At 41.3% G+C, this 20,308-nt stretch overlaps 1 protein-coding gene across 2 annotated transcripts in view; it reads right to left on the bottom strand.

Annotated features, from left to right (window-relative positions):
• The window catches only part of STAC (SH3 and cysteine rich domain), a 155,359-nt gene extending 138,271 nt beyond the window's left edge, over window positions 1-17,088 (bottom strand). For both annotated transcript variants that reach the window (XM_004614581.2, XM_055135880.1), the window contains exon 1: window positions 16,775-17,088. In XM_004614581.2, coding sequence (XP_004614638.2) covers window positions 16,775-16,885 — 111 coding nt within the window. In that variant the 5' untranslated portion in view covers window positions 16,886-17,088. The remainder of the gene's footprint in view (window positions 1-16,774) is intronic.
• Window positions 17,089-20,308: the final 3,220 nt, after the last annotated feature.

Here is a 20,308-nt window from a genome sequence, read left to right as displayed (position 1 = left end):
GTTAATATTGCCTTTTCTCCTCTCCTTGTGTCTTTTGAATAGTTTACTTTAAAGCAATATCCATTTTGTATGGACAAAGAAAGACAATTGTTATTATGCTTTGGTAACATGGGACTTAATTGGCTTCAAATATTATTCACTCCCAGGCATCTGCTTTCTTGACTTAAGCCTCAGTTGCCCTTACTTCCTAGCACCCCCCAAAGCAGGGTCCCGACGAGGGACGGGACAGACCCAGGGCAAGCGGTGAGTTATGTGCTACCCTGGCATCGAGATGGGCCTGGCCAAAGTGCCTAATGCTTAACTATATGTTAAGAGCTTGGTCATGGACATGTCATGTCATGATCCAAAAGCAACGACGAGACTAGGACCCTGCTAGGGATAGGAAAAACTAATCTGGCCTGAGCACTGTTGTCTGAGATCGAGATGACCCCAGGAGAGCAATTCTATAAGTTTAATGCATCTCTGGCTATGTCCATACAAAATGATTAATAATATGAATACTTATATGTTAGTTGGACAAGGAGAGGAGAAACACACCCATGAGATTCTGCTCTTGGGCAGGTGTCCTGCTGAAAGAGATTCTGTCCTAGTGGAAGCATCCCCTAGGGGATAGAACTTTACCCCCTAATGATTGTAACCACAGCTATGTGTAAGCCCTTGGCCCCTGATGTGAGGGGATTTAAGGTGGCAGTATGTCGGGGTTCAGGGGAAGAAGCAGAGAGAGAGACTGGAGTGTAGAGAGAGGAGATTGGAATAAACTGCAATTGAGACCAACCAGCTTGGCTTCGTTCCTTCCTTCGCCTGCCTCATCATCGCCATCAACCTCCCCGGGGTGGGGAAAGCAGCTGGAGACTACCGAACGCGGTCGTCGGGAGAGACAGTGCTGCTGCCCTGGGCCCTGTGCCCAGGGTGTGGTGCCCCGCGTGGTTCCCTCCCTTTTTCTTTTTTGTGTTTTACACAATCAATACCAGAAAGACTCTCTGGCTAGAATAAATTATTTCATTTCAGTGTTTTTCTCTTTGACCCTTACCTGGGTTTTAAATTTGGTGGAGATGGCCTACGTGTACGGAAGCCTAAATGCAAAGCACTTCCGTGTAGGAGGACTGATCTTTTTTGGAGAACAGTGGAGCAGTCATATAGTCATATTCCTGGGAGCCCGGCGGGAATTCTGGATCCCTCTTCTCTATTCTTTCTCTTAGGTCTGACCTCTGACCATCCTGCTATGATCACAGCTGAATCCATACATGAAGAAAATATCTAACTGACACTTCAGTGATGAGGCCATTGGGAATGGGAACATGCTTTATTTTCAGATACGTAATGCATCCTCTGGGGTTTGGACACCGTTTTTCCAGGTTATAGCAATCATATATGTATATATATGTATACATATAAATATTTTTTTTGCTTGATCATCTTACTTTGAATTCACCTGTTGGTGAACCATAGACATCTTCCCAAGTCAATTCTTCTTGAAACTTGCCTAAGTTTCAAAAAGAAAATCTCACCAAGGACAACAAAAGACATTTATAGAACAATCTCTCTTAAAGATATAGATGTAAAAGTAATAAAGTATTAGCAATCAAAATACACTATATTATTAAGAAAAAGTTCCCCTGTCCAAGTAAGACCTTTAACAAGAATATTAGCTCAATATTAGGCTACATATTAATAAAGCCATCACATGAAGAGGCCAAAGGACAACAAACAAAGAAAATAACCTCAATTATTAACTTGATAATTTCGCATTCATTATGATGAAAATTCTAAGTAAACTCAGAACTTAATACATCTTTAATACAAGTAATACTACCTTGATTTAATTGGGAGTATGAGTAGAAAGTTTAGAATTTGTGTAGAAGCAAATCTTAAGAAATGACTTAGTTGAAAATGGAGTTTTCTTGAAATTAAATTTGCAATGTACTGCCATAACATTCTTAGGACTGAATGTATATTTGCTGTGATTTTCAGGATTATAAGACGCTGGGGGCACTTCATATCTCTAGATTGTACAATATCATGATCTACTTGATTGATGACAATCAAAGTAAATCAGGAACTAACCCCAAAACCTCTTTGATATTTACCGTATAAAGGGATTCTAGTACAGTAAGCATCTGTCCCTATTTTTATTACTCTTCACTCTCCCCAAAAGACAACTATAGAGAAGCATTATTGTAGTAGATAGTAAAAAAATCTAATGATAATTGCTAACATTTACTTACTATTTGCCAGGCATGTATTAATGACTTAATATATACTAATTAATTTAACCCTAACAACATTGCTACAAAAGAGCATTATTATGCTAACTTTGGAAAATAATATGAAGCTTAGGAAAGTGAAGCCAGACAGGGAAAATTGCTATGGGGCATTCTAAAGTGGCACAGTGGGATTTGAACACAGCTGTGTCTGGCTCCAGACTCTGTGTTTAGAACCAGTAAGCAACAGTTTCTTGATCAATGAATAAGACATGCAATTCCAAAAGTTCTTGGATTGCACAATTAAAATCAAATTTCCTATATGCCAGCTATGTCCAATTAGATAATATAAAAAGAGGAATGGGAGAGATAGAAGAGGTGTTTGCCTTGCATGCAGCTGATCCAGGCTCAGTCTTCGACACCACATCGTTCCCCCCAAAATCATTAAATGCGCATGAGGAGCTGCACTCCCCTGCAATGCCAGGTTGGCCTGGGAAATCCCTGGCGCTGCAGAGCCTGAACAGCACCACAGCTGACCTGGGTCTCCTGACCACTGCTTGGAAACCCCACACCCTGCAAATGAAAGCACAAGAGATAGTTCCTAAAAATGACCTGACGCCTAAAGCATACAGGAAAGAACAGAGAATTGGGAAAATTTGTATCTAAAATATTCCCAAACATTTATGAATGGCATAAACTATGCTTCAATAAAGATGAAGATAACTTTAAAAAAGATCTTTAATAAAGATATCTTTTTTTTTTTTTTTTTTTTTTTTTGCTTTTTGGGTCACACCCAGCGATGCACAGGGGTCACTCCTGTCTCATGCACTCAGGAATCACCCCTGGCGGTGCTCAGGGGACCATATGGGATGCTGGGATTCGAACCCGGGTCGGCCGCGTGCAAGGCAAACGCCCTACCCGCTGTGCTATCACTCCAGCCCCTAATAAAGATATCTTCAATAAAAATAGCTATATAGCTATCTATACACACACACACCACACAAACACAATGTTTCGATATAAGTTACCCGGTTATTTGCAAATATTTCACTAAAATGATTTTGAAAGTTTCAAATTTTTTCAAAAATATAATTACTTAACAAAAAACTTGGTAGGGAGAGTCACTATCAGCAATGCTCATGGCTTTGTGCTTATGGATCAGACTTGGAGGTGTTTGGCTGTTCATATGAAGTGCTGGGGATAAAACAGGGGTTGGCCACATCTTTTGTTCTACCTCACTTCCACCCAAAATATTTTTATAATTTGAATTAAAAAAATGAGTGTACTTAAAGCTTCTATTAGATATGCTATTTATTTAATATTAATTTTATTATAAAGCTACAATAACTAAAACAGAATATTAATAAATATAATACTAAAATAAATGATTAGATATTAATAGGTGACTAAAAGAGAGCCTTGATAGTACTATATTATTTATTGTACAATAATTGTAACATTTGAAAGAAGTGGAAAAAATAAAATTTTCAACTAATGGCATTATAAATATACATTAACAATATGGAAAAAATTGAAATATCTTCTATTTTATGTATAAACATAAATTCCAGATGAATTAAAGCAATAAATATCAGATAAACATATAGATAAACATATATTGAGGATCTAGACAGGTAAGTTAATATCTATGTAATCCCCAGGAGAAGGAAGACTTTTTTAAATATAAATGGAACAAAGAAGCAAAACCTTTGAGACACATAACAAAATAAATATAAATTAAATAAAAAGGATTTTCGATCTGAGAGATCATATTTCATGAATTTAATATTTTATGAAAAAAATTAAAAATAGGGAATTAACATTCTATTAAAATGGACAAAGGCATGAACAGATAATGCAGAAAAATAACAAAATATAAAATTAACACTGCAGAGAATAAATAGTTAAAATAAGTAAGCACAATACACATTTATCTTTCAAACCTGCTGATTAAAAAACCTACAATAGTATAACTTGATTATACGAACAAAAAATCAAACAACCTAATTAAAAATTCATCAGTACTTTGAGCATTTCTCCAAAGAAGACAACCATATAGCTAATAAGAATATTACATGATACTTAACACCAATAATCATTAAGGAAATGCAAATCAAACTCATAATAGAATACCACTTCAGACCCCATAAGGAAAATAGAAAAAAGAAAAGAAAAGGAAGCGTGTTTGCAAGGATATTCCTGGTGGAAATCGATATCTAAGTCTAAAATGGCATAGTCACTGTGGAAAACAGTTGATGTCCCTAAAAATACTTTAAAAAAAGAATTGGCATATAATATACCAAGTTCACTTCTTACATACAGTGAAATAGTGAAAACAGGGACCTGAATAGATATTTGTACACACAAACAGCATGTTATTTCACTGTATCACTGTATCACTGTCATCCCGTTGTTCATCATGAGTCAAATGGTGGGAACATTTCAACATTCCAAGAGTCCATCAATAGATGAATGAACAAATGAAATTTGATATATATTTACATATGGGCTGGAGCGATAGCACAGCGGTTGGGCGTTCGCCTTTCATGCGGCCGACCCGAGCTCGATTCCTCCACCCCTCTCGGAGAGCCCGGCAAACTATCCAGAGTATCAAGCCCGAGCGGCAGAGCCTGGCAAGCTACCCGTACATATAGGATATGCCAAAAACAGTAACAATAAGTCTCTCAATGAGAGACGTTATTGGTGCCCGCTCGAGCAAATTGATGAGCAACGGGATGACAGTAACAGTGACAGTGATGTAATAGATTATTTGACCTTTTAAAAGGATATTCTCAGAACTGCAGAGATAATACAACAGATAGCCTTGCATGTGGCCAATCCAAGTTTATGCTCGGCACCCCGAGTGGTTGCCTGGAGCCCCAACAGCAGTGATCCCTGAGTGCAGGGCCAGAGGTAGGCGCTGAGCATTGGGTCCAAACATCAGAAAAAGAATAAAGAAAGAAAGAAAAGAAAAGGGAAAGAGATAAAGGAAAATCCAAAGGGGATTCTCCCATAAAATATACTGAAGAAGACATAGGCAGGACTCTCCTGGAAATGCAATGAAGGGTTATCTTCAGTGAGCTCACCACAGGGACAAAGAAAAGTTTTACATGGCAAAAGAAACTCAAGCTAAAATGGAAAGACACCCTATTGGAGGGGTGAAGATATTGGCACACAATACATTAGATAAAAGGCTAATTTTTTAGAGCTATAAGAGACTCACAAAGCTCAACAACACAAAATCTAAATGGGAAGAGGAAATGAACAGACACTTCCCCAAAGAAGACATATCTGCTCATAAGCATCTGAAAAAAGCACTCAGCATCACTACTAAAGAAATGCAATCAAAGCAACACAACCAGATGTCATCTCATACATACAGCATATAGCAAAATGCCTGGAAATAACCAGTATTGGCAGGGATGTGGTGAGAAAGGTGAAGTTTATTTCTTTAAAATATGATTCAACTTTCATAGAATGCAATATGAAGATTTCCTGCAAAAGTAAGAATCGAACGCCCATATAACCAGGCATACTACTTCTTGGTATCTACCCTCAAAACACAAAAACAATAATTTGAAACAATATATACACATACCTATGTTCATTGTAGTGCTTAGTATAATGGTCAAGCTATGAAAACAAACAAAATATTTAACCCCAGATGGATGGATCAAGAATCTGTGGTATATAATCAAACTTGTGTATATATAAAGCAGCTGTATAAAAAGATGAAGTTATGTAACTTGCCATTGCATAGATAAAACTAGAAGGTATCATGCTGATTAAAGTCAGTAAAAAGGAAATATACAGATATAGAATGATCTCTTCCACGAGTGGGATGTAAATATATACAGTAAGAGAGCAACAAAATGGCCAAAAGCAATCGAACTGGAAAGTTGGCCCACAGAACTCAGTTTATGGGGTGGAAGGGAATGGGGCGAATCCTTTGGAACACTGGGAGAGGAAAGCAGGTGCACTGTGGTAGGTGTGCTGTTGGAATGATGTGTGCATGATACTATCATTAAGGATATTGTGAAGCACAGCACTCAGTACAAGTATGAGATGAAAACATATACTTAATATATATGTATATATGGACTGGAGTGATAGCACAGCGGGTAGGGCATTTGCCTTGCACGTAGCCAATCTGGGTTCAATTCCTCCATCCCTCTTGGAAAGCCTGACAAGCTACTGAGAGTATCCTGCCTGCATGGCAGAGCCTGGCAACCAACCCGTGGTGTATTTGATATGCCCAAAACAGTAACAAGTCTCACAATGGAGATGTTACTGGTGCCCACTCGAGCAAATCGATGAACAACGGGATGACAGTGCGACAGTGCTATATATGTATATATATATATATATATATATATTTCTTTGTCCCTGGTCCCTGTAAAAAACCTTTTAGAATATTTGTAACTAATAAAAGAAGAGAGAGAGAGGCACACAGAGAGAGGCACAGAGAGAGAGAGACAGAGAAAGAGAGACAGAGAGTGGGAAGAGAGATTTTTAGCATGTACCACAATGTGGATAGATCTTGAAGAATATCACAAATTAAAACAGAAAAAGGGAAATTGTATTTTGTTGTCTACATAATCTGAGGATCTGAAATATAAAGAATGAACAAGGAAAATATTCTCACCAACTCAGGTTGGTGATAATTTTAGTGTAAATATGTTTGAGAGATGGTACAGGAATTAAGACACTTGCTTTGCATGTGGCGAACCTGGATTTATCTTGGCACATAGTCCCAGAGCCCTGATAAGAGTAAGTCCTGAGCATCACTAAGTGTATCCCACTCTACCCCTCACCCCACCTCAAAGTATTCTTGATATAGACATAAGATGGAAAAATAAGTAATTCCCTGGAATTAATAATCATATTTATGGTTTCACACAGATTTGGGCTCAAATACATATAAACATGATTTGGTCTGGGAACTGCCAAACTGAAGTAACATGAAATTTAGTTCTCAGTTAATGATGTCCTAGGGGACAAGGAAAGAGCAAATAGTCTGGAGCAGGATAAATTATTGATCAACCTAATAGCATAAACATGTCCATCTCTCCAAATGGATTTATGGATTTAATGTCATCCCAATCAAAATCCTAGCTGTTGCTTTTGTGCAAATTGATTAGCTAAATTTAAATGCATATGAAGATGTTAAAACCAGTCAAAGCGCTTTTGAAAAAGAACAAAACTGGAAGGCTTACTGTGCCAAATATAAAGACCTTTTTATTGGCACAAGAAGGGAGGTATAGACCCATGGAGTGAAATAGAAACCTCCATAAACTGGAATTACAGCCACCCAGTTTATGGCAAAGGTGTCAATGGAATGTTACAGCAAATCTTGATCCTACCTCACACCATACTACCAAATTAATTCCAAATGGATAACAGACTTATATGTGAAAGATAATATAATATTTCTAGAAAATAATATGGAAAACAGAGTCTCTTGCCCGTGCGCCTAGCTCTCTTCCCAAGGCCCCTCGGAGGGGATGGGCTCCAGCTTCCCTCCCCACCTGAGCACAGCTCCGGGTGGCTAAAGACCTCCAGAACCTAGCCACAGCCATGCTTGGGGCCCCTCTCCACACGTTTGGACAAGCCTCATGCATGAAGGTACTGGAGAGGATCCCAGGTGTGTGTGGTCCCATCAATGGCCAGCATCCAAAGACTTAAAAGCAAGCTCCCAGAAGTACGTGGCTGCATCGAGGCCGAGATATATCTTAGAACCTACTTCTCCCTCTGGGAGAAACTGGCAAGCTACTGAGAGTTTCCTGCCCACATAGGAGAGCCTTGCAAGCTTCCCATGGTGTATTCATATGCCAAAACCAGTAACAAGCTGGGTCTCATTCCCCTGACCCTGAAAGAGCCTCCAATGCGGCATCATTGGGAAGGCTGAGTAGAGAGAGGCTTCTAAAATAAATCTCAGGGATAGGATGAATGGAGAGGTTACTGAGACTGCTCGAGAAATTCGATGATCAATGGGATGATGATGATAATGAATATGGGAAAAGAATGCCAAGTCTTTAGAGCAGACTTCATAGTAGAACACAAAAATAATAATATCCATAAAGAATAAAAATAACAAATTGACTACAGAAAATTTAGAATTTATGCTAAGAAAAGGTATGTCACTGACTAGAAGATATTTGCAATGTACTTGTCTCTCAAACCACTTGTATCCAATATATACAAATAATTTCTGTAAGTAAAAACAAATATTCAATGCAAAAATAGATCAAAGACTTAAAAGATGACTTTATAAATAGGATATTCAAGTGACTAAGCATAAAAAAATTGCTAAAATCATTTTCCACTTGAAGAAATATAGAAGTCACAGTGCAGTTCTACAAACCACCTGGGTGAAAGGCTAAGAGGAGAAAGACTTAAAATATCAAATGTTTCTAGGATGAGAAGTAGATGGAATCCTTGATTTTTGAAGATGGGGTTGAAGCACACCTCAGAGCTTAGAGGCTACTCCTGGCTCTGTGCTTAGAGATGACTTCTGGCAGAGCTTAGGGACCATATGCAGTTCCAGGAATGGAACTGGGTTGGCTACATGTAAGGCAAGTGTCTTACCCCCCTACTATTGCTCTGGCCTGAAGACTGAACTCTTATACACTGCTAATGGGTGTTTGAATTGTTAAAGCTACTTTGGAAAGCTAACAATGTGAATGTTTTCTAACCCAGTAATGGTGCTCATATATACATTTATATACATATATATGGTGCTTGTGGACTGGAGCAATAGCACAGCGGGAAGGCATTTGCCTTGCATGTGGCTGGCAAGGCACATTCCTCTATCCCTCTCGGAGAGCCTGGCAAGCTACTGAGAGTATCTCGCCTGCATGGCAGAGCCTGGCAAACTAGCCGTGGCGTATTCGATATGCAAAAAACAGTAACAACAAATCTCACAATGGAGATATTACTGGTGCCCGCTCAAGCAAATTGATGAGCAATGGGATGACAGTCATACAGTGATATATATATATATATGTATACACACACACACACACACACACACATATATATATATATATATATATATATATATATAGCAACAGACAATAGTACTGTAGGTAGGGTGTTTACTAGGTTGACCCTGGTTCAATCCCTGGAACTCCATATGGTCCCTGAGATCCATCAGAAGAGATCCTGTGCACAGTCTGGAGTAAGTCCTGGGCACAGCTGGGTGTGGCCAACAAAACAAAACAAAATAAACAGAAGTACTTTACATATGCCACAAAGAACATATGAAAGAATGCTCATAGTAGTGCTGCTTAAAGAAGTCCCAAACAAGAAATGATCTCAGTGTCACCACCAATAGAGTGAAATTATGGTCTATTCAAACAGTAGCATGCTATTCAGCAATAAAAAGGAAAATATTCCTACATGCTTCCTATAGCACAAAAATGCTGAGTGAAAGAATTTAGGCGTAAAAGAAGAGTGTCCAATTATGTAAAGGACAAAAGCAAGTGAAATTGGGTTGCAAGAAAAGCTCAAGTGGCACAGCATGTTCCTAAAATATGCAAGGCTTGCCACAGTATGGATTCCTGAGCACCATATCGCACCATATCTTAGCATTCTGAAAGCACCAAACACTAAGATCTACACAAATGGGCAGAGCATGTCAAGAGAGTGCCCTCTATTCAAAAAGTAAGTGAAAGAACTTACACCACTAGATGATAAGATCTTACTTACCTTTGAAAGCCTAGCAGCAGAGAGGGTTTGAGAGAGATCTTAGCATGTTAGTTCCATTTTATTTCTTGCATCATGGGGTCATTACACATAGATTAAGAAATCAACTTTGGATTTTTTTATTTTTTGGGGGGGTCACATCTGATGACGTACAGGGGTCACTCCTGGCTCTGCATTCAGAAATTACCCCTGGCGGTGCTCAGGGAACCATATGGGATGCTGGGAATCGAACCCGGGTTCGTCACGTGCAAGGCAAACATCCTACCTGCTGTGCTATCACTCCAGCCCCAAGAAATCAACTTTTGAAAAACTGTGAAAATCTAATCTACCCTATGTACACTCTGAGTATATATCATATGTCAATCAAAAGTGTACTAAGATTAAACTATAATAATAACTTTCTGGACTCTCTGAAACTTATTATCTGAAAGATAATAAAAGACCTTTACTTCTCATGAAATTAATCAGAAGCATATGTGGATAATTATTTTCTATATAGATATATATTGTATTTTCAATACATCAAAGCTGAGAATAAACAAATATGCAATCAGAAGTGACTTATGAGATACACATTGAGTGGTTAAATAAGATAAAATAAGTATTATGTACATTTATGCTTACAACTTCTTTGATTTTCTTTCAAATGTATGTGTATGTTAAAAAACAAACATAAAAGTAGAGCAAAATTTTAACAACTCTTGCCACTCCTTATGTGGTAAGTGAATATTTTTTTCTTTCTATTTTTCTGCTTTACAGTTTTCTACATTAAGTACTTACTATTTTCATAACCGTGAGAAAAATAACTAGACAGAGACACATGCAGCTGCATCTGAGATTCTTTGGCAACGTCGAGGACAACAGCAGGTCACCTTAGTCAGAGCCATTTCTTTGGATTCGAGTGTAAACGGGAAATGAAGCAGGAAAGAGAATCAACCGAAATTATTCCTTCATGTACTTTGATGAGAAAAGAGAGAACATATCTTTTTTTGACTTTCTAAGATCCTTATGGTCTAAGATCAGCGTTTTTTTTTTTTTTCAAACTTGGCTGTACAATGAAACCACCAAGGATGCTTTCAAAAACTTAATGATGCCTGGGACCCTCATTCAGAGATTTCAAATTTACTTTAGCCTATGGTCTAGACTCCCCACAGATAATTTGTCTTTTCCCCTGAGAAGGAGCTATCGTGCTCATCAATAATAGCTTCCTAAGTGAATATGTATTGACCAGGCACAAAGAAGGCACTCGATAAATAGTTTCTGATTGATGGACACAAGACACCTTTTCCCGAAAGGCAGGAACATGTTTCTGTGGTTAGAGATTGCTTCTCCTTTAGATCTATTCACTTCAGAAACAACCATCCAGAAATGAGGGGCACCTTGGCCCATCATGCCACTGGAGCTTGGGGTATCTCAGAGAGCTTTAAAAAGTCAGGTGCACACTGTTGAGTCTATGACTTATTTTCTAGGGAAGCAAGTAGGTCTAGTGAAATTTCCCTGCAGTTAATAGTATAACAAAAAATTCAAAGGAAGGAAAACTGAAGTTATACTACTGTAATGTCAATTTTTATTATTTCAATTATTCCAATGGTGAAATTAGGGATTTAGTGACCAGACATTACCCCATTTAAAGCAGGAAGAAAAAGAAAATGAGGCTTTTTTTGGGGGGGGGGAGGGAGAAGGGGCTTTGGGGGTCACACTTAATGGTGCTCCAGGTCTCCTTCCAGCTCGGTGCTGGGGGATCACCTTTCTTGGTGGTGTTTGGGGAGGATCATGAGGTTCTTGCTTATAAGTGCTCAGCCCTTAGAACAGTCTCTCTAGATCACAATTTCTTAAGCTCACAAACACAATGTATTGTGTCTTACATCTTTACAGTCGTATCAAAACAAACAAACAAACAAACAAAATCCAACCATGTCAATTGTGTATAAACGCCCTCATTCCAGATACGAGAGAGCTGAGGCACAAAGTTAGCAGCTTTCCCATAATCTCAGAGGTGGTAATTGACGAGACAAAGGCTTTGCTTTAAATCTGAACTCAAAACTTAAAATTCCTCCACATCACCAAAATGTGGCCTCAGGTCACAGTAAGTGATAGTAAATGGTAACCAAACCAAACCTTCATCTTAGACCTTAGTAAGATTTCTATGTTGTCATAAGTCAGTAAGAGAAAAGATAGTCACTGAAATAAGGGATGCTGAAATATGACATTTTTCCGTTGTACACAATGGCCTCTGTCAAACATTTGGAAAATAAATTAGATCGTGGTCTTTCTGGAATAGTTAGTGGAAAGATAGAGGATTGAGGCTCATCAGTGGCTTTCAAACTCTTTCAAGTCAACTAATTTTATGAATAAGAAAACCACATAAAGTACATTACCACTGTGTTTACGGGAATTGCCTCTAAGGAAATCGTTCTGGGGTCCAAGACAAGGATGCTTAGGGGTATTGCCAGTAATTCTCTGTGTGATCTTAGGCAAGTCACACCGTTTTTTTCAGCCTCAATTTCCTCAAGAGAAAACAAGAAAGGTGAACATTTCATACAAGACACAATAGCACATCCACGCAGAATTGTGAATGCTGCTTCTGGTTGTTTATGCAACTTTCAAAGATCACACATAGACCTCCAAAAAATAACTGATTTTTTATTTAAAACATTTGGAATATATGATAGTGGGATGATAGTCATTATCTTTTAGAGATAAACACCCTGATCTTTTAGAGATAGTAGTAGTAGTAGTAGCACTGTCGTCCCGTTTGTTCATCGATTTGCTTGAGCGGGCACCAGTAATGTCTCCATTTGAGACTTGTTGTTACTGTTTTTGTCATATCGAATACTCTCTACCCGCTGTGCTAAAACCTGAAATATTTTGGGGTGAAATGATTTGATGTCTATGATTTGCTTGAAGTGTGTGGGAAAGAGTGGAAGCCAAAGTAGGTATAATAGATAAAACAAGACTGTCTATAAATTGTTAATTGCTGAATCAAAAAATTTAAGAATATGATTTTATACTGTCCTCCCTACTTTTGTATATGTGAAATTTTCTAAAACAAAGTTTGGTTACACTATTAGTTATCAGTAATTAAAAAAATGAACACAAAGTCCAAATTATTTCTGATGTTTCCAATTCTCATATTCTCTGATTTAGCATTCCAAAGGACTGCAAAGAAAATAAACTTCTAGAAACATTTGATATGCTCAGACTATTGAATAATCAACATCCTTCTAATAAATCCTCTGGAGGGTTTATTGTGATCCCTTTCTGCAGACACTTCTTAGAAATTCCATTTTATTATTTCCATGAGAAAACCTTTGGGAAAAAGAGAAGTGAAACCAAACAAATAATTATTTCACATGATAATTTATCTTCAAAGATTTCTGAAGATGAGAAGATCAAAATACAATTGTCAATGACATTTGATGGCATGTAAAATACTTGTTTAGAATGCAAAATGAAATAAGGATGAACAATGGCAGGCACATATGAGACACAGTTACAGAAAGTTTGCTCTTGAGAGCTATGTTGCAGAGTATCTCTCAACTGTGTTTGTGGCTAAGTCACCCTTTCTGAGCGTTCACTTCCCTATTCTTAATATGGAAGTAGTGCAATCTCCTCTATAGGGGAGATGAGACTGTACCTGTTTTATAGCAAGCACTCAGTAGATGTTCACTGCTTTCAATTATTATTATTTTAATTATGAAATAGTAAGATAACTGAAAAGACAAAAGATCTAGATCAAAAAGCTATCAGTAACTGCTTCTGGACTGTGACCAATGGGTGGTATTCTTTTCTTTCCTAATTTTTCATCTGGATTTTTCCAATTTATGCAGTATTACATTAAAGGTAAAGGTTTTTGTTTTGTTTTGTTTTTGTTTTTGTGAGACGAGGGGAGCACATCCAGTGGTGCTCAGGGTCTACTCTTGTCTCTTCACTCAGGGAACACTTACTCCGGGTGGGACTCAGGGAATCATACAGGGTGAGGGGGATCGAACCGTGGTTGGCTGTGTGCAAAGCAAGTGCCTTACCATCTATACTATTAACTCAGTCTTAAAAGCAATTTTTAAAAAGAAATACATAAAGTAATTTAAGAAGTCTTTATTGGGGAAGTTTAATGTCCAAAGGTACCTGGGTCATTTTTGTCCCACTTAGTATTTTGACAAACCACTGCATCAGAATAAGTGGAATGATAACTAATATATACATATTTTCCCCAGTACTTTCTCCAGAGTTTACTATCTTTGTAGATGCCCAGGAATTCTGAATGGTGGTGTTCCTGGTGTAGGCTAGAGTCTTCCATTGTCCCAGTTTCACACCATGCACCTTCCTTACCGTACATTCTTCCACACCAGTGACTCTGCCCTTTGGGGATATGGGTCCCTTTGAGAATATCACAAATGCTGTCATCAAAAAATAAAAAAAAAGTCACATTCAGGCACACTAGTTCACATTTAACCTCTTAGGGTTCATGGTTCCTCCTACAGCCCATTTTCACTGATCAGGAACACCTAAACCACAACAGTAAATTTAGAAATGCTTAAACACACCTCCATCATAGTTTGAGGAAAAACGGATTGTACAAATCAGACACCTTAATGAATGAGATAAATTGCTGGGTAATTGTCACATATGAAGTTTTTTCACTATCAAAGAGTCGACATTAGATGATCCATAAATAGAGAATCCATTTGGTTTGTTCATACCCTAACACTCGTGCCCAACTACTAACTTCCTTCTGGAACACACCTTCCATAGAGGCACAGGTCGAACTGCCAGAGTTTAATACCAGTTTCACTCGAGTTTAGCTGCATTCATTTACAGTGCCCGAGATCAGCTCTAAAGTGAGCATCACCCCATAGCACTTAAGGGACTGATGGTTAATGAGGGACAGCAATAAGCCATCAGAAATGTGTGTTTCAAGAGAAGGTGGTACTTATGTGTAGTTGGTGAGCTGCCTTTGGAGCGGGGATCATTCTTGGCGAGAAGGATCTCGTCTCAGGAAGGAAAAGTGATGGAGTCTGAGTTCCACAGAACCAGCATGAGCCCAAGTCACTCACAACAACTGGGAAGGTGGATGTTTGGGACCCTATTTCCAAATGAATGTTATCACCTTTCTGGGAAAGGATCAGACATATGTCAGGAACCAATTAAAATTATTTTTAAACTACACGTTTCTTTGGACTGGAGCGAAAGCACAGCGAGCAGGACGTTTGCCTTGCATGCGGCTGACCTGGGTTTGATTCCTCCATCCCTCTCAGAGAGCCTGGCAAGCTACCGAGAGTATCCTGCCTGCACAGCAGAGTCTGACAAGTTCCCCATGGTGTATTTGATATGCCAAAAACAGTAACAACAAGTCTCACAATGGATATGTTACTGGTGCCCATTCGAGCAAATCGTTGAACAACGGGAGGACAGTGCTACACGTTTCTTTATTTTTGATTGCTCACTTCCAAGCTCAGAGAATGGCTCAACATCATTTTATCTGCCCATCATTTCACTGAAGATTTTGAGCCTAATGGCTTATCAATGGCATCCTGGGATGTGTCTGAAGGAGGCCAGGGACCAGGATTTTCTTTACCATCTGACATGTTTTCTACACTGGCATCCTCCCTCCTCTTTATCCCTTGCATAGGATGCCGATATTCCAAAGGTGTGGTGGTGGTGGTGATGGTGGTGGTGGTGGTGGTGGTGGTGGTGGTGGTGGTGGTGTGTGTGTGTGTGTGTGTGTGTGTGTGTGTGTGTGTGTGTGTGTGTGTGCGCTCCCCAAAAGATTTGCATAAAGGACCAGGAAAGCCCTGTGCTCAAAAAAAAAGAAAAGAAAGTAAAGAAGGAGGAGGAAGTGGAGGAGAAGAGGAGGAGGTGGAGGAGGAGGAAGAAGAAAGGAAGAAGAAGGAGGAAGAGGAGGAGGAGGAAGAGAAAAAAGAAAGAAAAAGGAAGAATGGATGAAAAGAAAAATATAAAGGAAGAAAAGAAAGAATGAATGAAAAGATAAAAGCTAAGGAAGAAAGAATTCATACAACTCCAAACTCCAAACTCCATCTTACGATTTCCACTCAGGGCTACGATGCCATTTGGCACCTTTCCTGCTAGCAGCGGCATTTCACTTGATCCTATTCCAGGATTTCCAAACATGTGCCTGGCCCCCAGGAGAGCTTCAGAGGACGTCTAAACAGTGACAGGGGGGCTGTTGGCCGCCTGGGTTTAGCGTCTGTTCAAGGAGCTCTCACAAAAGCAAGTGCAAGTTCTTCGAGCATTAAGTTCCCGAGAACACCAACTTTGCGGCGGACGCAGCGCTTATTTCCCTCTTTGCCACTTGCTCAGTTTTCTGCCAGGAGCCCGTCTCTAAGAAGTTAGGGGCGGGCCCCGCTCAGTCCCCAGGGTCCCTGCAACCCCTTGAGGGGTACAGACCACCTTGTACTGGCGCTCAAACGCTCGGCTTTCTCCGGGAAGAACCTCTCTCGGCAGTCTCCCAGCCTTCCGATGCCTCCTCCTACCTGCACGCGCGCGTCGGGCACATGCAGGTTCAAAGCCCAGTTACCCCCTCGGCCTCCTGCCCTCCTCAGGACAGCGAGCTGGAAGCCCCCGCGTGAGTGCGTGAGCATCGCGTGTGCTCGCAGGGAGAGAGATGCCCAGCCGAGGGTCGGGGCTGCCGCGGACCCGAGAGGGGCTGGGTCCACGGAGTCCCAGCATCCCGGCCCGACTTGCCCGTCCCCCAGGGAGGTGCCAGCCCACGCGCCCGGGTCCGACTCGGCCCGGCTCGGCGCAGTCGACCGTCCCAGCGCCGGGTCGGGGCGGGGAACAAAGGTGGAGGGATCGGAGGGGACCCCCCCACCCCGCCCCCAGCTCCGGGCCACCACGGCGCGGGGTACCTTGGATTCCTGGCTGCCGCTCGACGCGGGCGACGGGGGCAGCTCGGCGCTCGCCGCTTCCCCGGGCAGCCCGTCCCCGCCGTCCTCGCGGGCGCCGCCGGGTGGGATCATCGTGGCGGGCGGGAACGGTGTTGCGCCCCGGCAGGAACCGCGCTGCTCGCGCTCAGCTCCGGCCACCGGGGATGCCCATGGTCGCCGCCGCCGCGGCTCCGGCCTCCGCCCCGCCCACCTCCCGGGGGAGAGCGCGCCCCGCCTCGGTCGTGACTGCCCCCGGCAGCGGGCGGCCGAGTGGGCTCGGGCTCGGCTTGCCGGGAACCCGGAGGCTGGAGGCGGCCCCGGGGCGGGGCTGCGCGGCGGGCGGCGAGGGCAGGCGGGGACCCAGCCCCGGAGCGCGTCGCCACCGGGCGGGCCGAAGCCAGTGGACACTCACACGGTGGGGAGCCCAGGCGGGAGTCAGCCCAGAGGGACCCTCCTCCCCGCAATGACCTCCTCCCCACGCCCTCCAAAGAACGACCACTCGGACGGAGAAGGTGACTTAGCTAAGTTACCTATCTGGTTAAGGAAAGAGGGGACCCCCCCACATCCTCCAAAGAACAGCCCCTCTAAGTTATCTACCTGAATAAGGAAAGAGGGGACCAACCCAGGGTGCTTGGCCTGAGGGCAGCAGCTTTCCTCCTTCAGACTAAAGTGGAAACAGAAGGCTCTGTGTGTGTGTGTGTGTGTGTGTGTGTGTGTGTGTGTGTGTGTGTGTGTGTGTACATCTATTAATTTGGGGGCATTTATATGTTAAGCAAGCCCCTAAAACTTAAAATTTAAAAACCTTATTTCAAGCTCATTGCTACCACACTGACGCTGAGTTGGGTCCTATCAATGCCCATTTTAGAAATGTGAAAACTGAAGTTTTTAGAGAGACAGGGATATGCATTATCACAAGTAAGAAACGATTTACAATAAATCTTACGCAAACAATTCCAACCTTGCACTGGAATACAGTAGGGCTTCAGAATCCATGGTTTGGAGACTGGAGCTACACATGGACCAAATCTTCAGAGCTTGGAGGTGTTGGAAGCAGAGCAAAAAAAACATCCAGGGTTATTCACTGAGGGAAAACCCAGTCTACTTTATTGGGTCATTTGGAAAGACAGGGAGAAGCCCAGAAACCCAATGGGTTCCCTATGGCTGGAGCATTCAGTATTTTCCCAGGTGCAATCTCAGTGTCCAGAGAAAGGAAGCGCATCTGGCTATGAAACTCTGCTCCCCTTCTTTTTGGTTATGAGTGCAAAACCTCCCCCTTAGGTTTCTAACAGGAAGTTGTTATCTTGTGTTCAGATGGTCTTGATTAACTATAAATGTTTGCAAGGCCAGTTTCATAGCTGTGCAATCTGTCTGGTTTATGGGGTGCTTTACAAAAAGGGATACTTTTTCATTTTGTATCCAACCCTGAGAAGTATGTATCTGATCTTGCAGGTTTGCTCTAGCTGCAGCCCTTGAGGAAGAACCTATTACTCTTTTCTTCTCTGGACTCACTTGAAAGCTTCTGTCCCTCGTGCCAGCTTCTTTCTAGGTCTTTGACTCTAAATGCCCTGTGACCCTTTGCCTCTCATTTGACCAGTCCAGATGGCCTGGTCATTACCAGGTCATAATCCAAATGGCCATTCTTTTCTTGATTAAAAGATAATTCCTGACTCTTCAATAGAGACCGACTTCTATTCCACAGAGTCACCACAGTAACAATCAGAACACACAGTGACAGACTCAGCAGTAATGTTTATCCAGCATCTATTCTGCACCAGATATTGTGCTAGACACTAATGATACAGCAGAGAGAAAACATAGATTAAGTCTGTTCTGCAATTTAGTGCCTGATGAGAGAGACAAACATACACATACACACTTTGCATACTCTGTTATAAGGAAATATGCAGGACTCTTTGTAAGTGCATAGAAACTCAAGGCCTTTGGAGTCAGGTAAAAATTTTCTGAAGAAGTAGAACTCTCCCTCAAGTCAAACCTTCTGGGCTGACAGGTAATTCTAATTTGGGGGACTGCTCCAAGTCATGTGCTGTACACAGATGCTCAAAGGCCACTGATGCTACACTAATTGGTGTTTGTATTAGAGGCCATGTGGTGCTGGGGGTCAAACTTGGGGCCTTACACATGCTACACCTAAGTGCTCCCACTTGAGCTATCTCCCATTTATATATTTTTAAGAATTGAAGAGTGACTATGAAAGTCATTACCCAAGAACATGTTTCAATGTTGTCCTCTGGGGGGTGAGGGGGGATAGTGCATTTCAAGAAGTTAGTACATCTTCCTTAACCCATGCTGCTCTAGTCACAGAAATCTTTGGCCAGGTAAATAGTAGTTACTTTCACTAGAAACCTGTGGGGTTTCCTATACTTTCCAAAACAAGCCAAGACCTCGGGCATGTGTTTCTTTCACATAAATCTATTTGTATTCTATGCTTTCTCATTTTGGTTAGAGAGCTCCCAAGCAGTGCTCAGGGAAACTGGGGCTCACTTTCAGCAACACTGGGCTTGGCTGTGTGGACTTGATGGTTCAGGGCTCTGCCTGCAATTCCCAGGCGTGGCAGTACCAGAGACCACAGGGCCACACCTGAGAAAGCTTGGAGGCTGATCTCATTCATTTATATGACCTAGGTAGATTTTTTTCTCTTTTTTTTTTCCAAACATATCTTTATCTTGAAAACTCCTCAAAATTTCCCTCATTGCTATTTTTAGTCTGATTCAGATTCTGAGACCAATGTCATGAAAGAATGTTCTCATGACATTCTTTCCTAAGTAACTGTGATGACGTTGTATAATTTTCGACTAGGCTCTGAATTCTACCAGGATAGGCACTATGTCAAGTCCATCTTGATTTCTCAGCCTCCGGCACAATGTTGGTTAACAAGAGGATGAAGGCACCTTGCTCTTGATACCCCCGATCTTAAAAAATTCAAATAGAGGGGAACTGTTTAGTCTTGGTTACTTCATTGTGCACTCCCTTCTCTCTCTCTCTCTCTCTCTCTCTCTCTCTCTCTCTTTCTCACACACACACAACACACACACACACACACCGAGTGAGTGGAGAAAGACCCTGAATGCTCTCTGAAAACAGTGGGAATTAGAATCAAACAAGTTCCTCGATGCTAAGAATTTTGATTTTGTTTTGGTTTGGGATCATAAACAGCAGTTCTCAGAGCTTATTTCTGACTCTGTGCTCAGGAATTACTGCTGGTGAAGCTTGGGGGAATTATAAGGGATGCTGTGGATCCAACCAGGGTCAGCCCTATGCAAGGCAAGTACTCTACCCTCTGTAGTATCTCTCCAGCCTGGATACTAAGGACTTTATCTTTATTGGCTTACCAGAGGATATTAAAGTAAAAGCCATGGCTGTTGATTGTGGGTTCATCCATTTATATGGGAGCAAGGAATCTGCCAAAAGGAAACTAGGTTCATCCCTCATCTGAGAACAGGAGTGGAGATGCACAAAGTGGTCCTTCATCTTTGGGGAAAAGATGCTGGTGGGATT

Source organism: Sorex araneus, chromosome 4 (assembly GCF_027595985.1).
Source record: "Sorex araneus isolate mSorAra2 chromosome 4, mSorAra2.pri, whole genome shotgun sequence".
Taxonomy (NCBI): Eukaryota; Metazoa; Chordata; class Mammalia; order Eulipotyphla; family Soricidae; genus Sorex; species Sorex araneus.
This window is presented reverse-complemented; position numbering and strand designations above follow the sequence as displayed.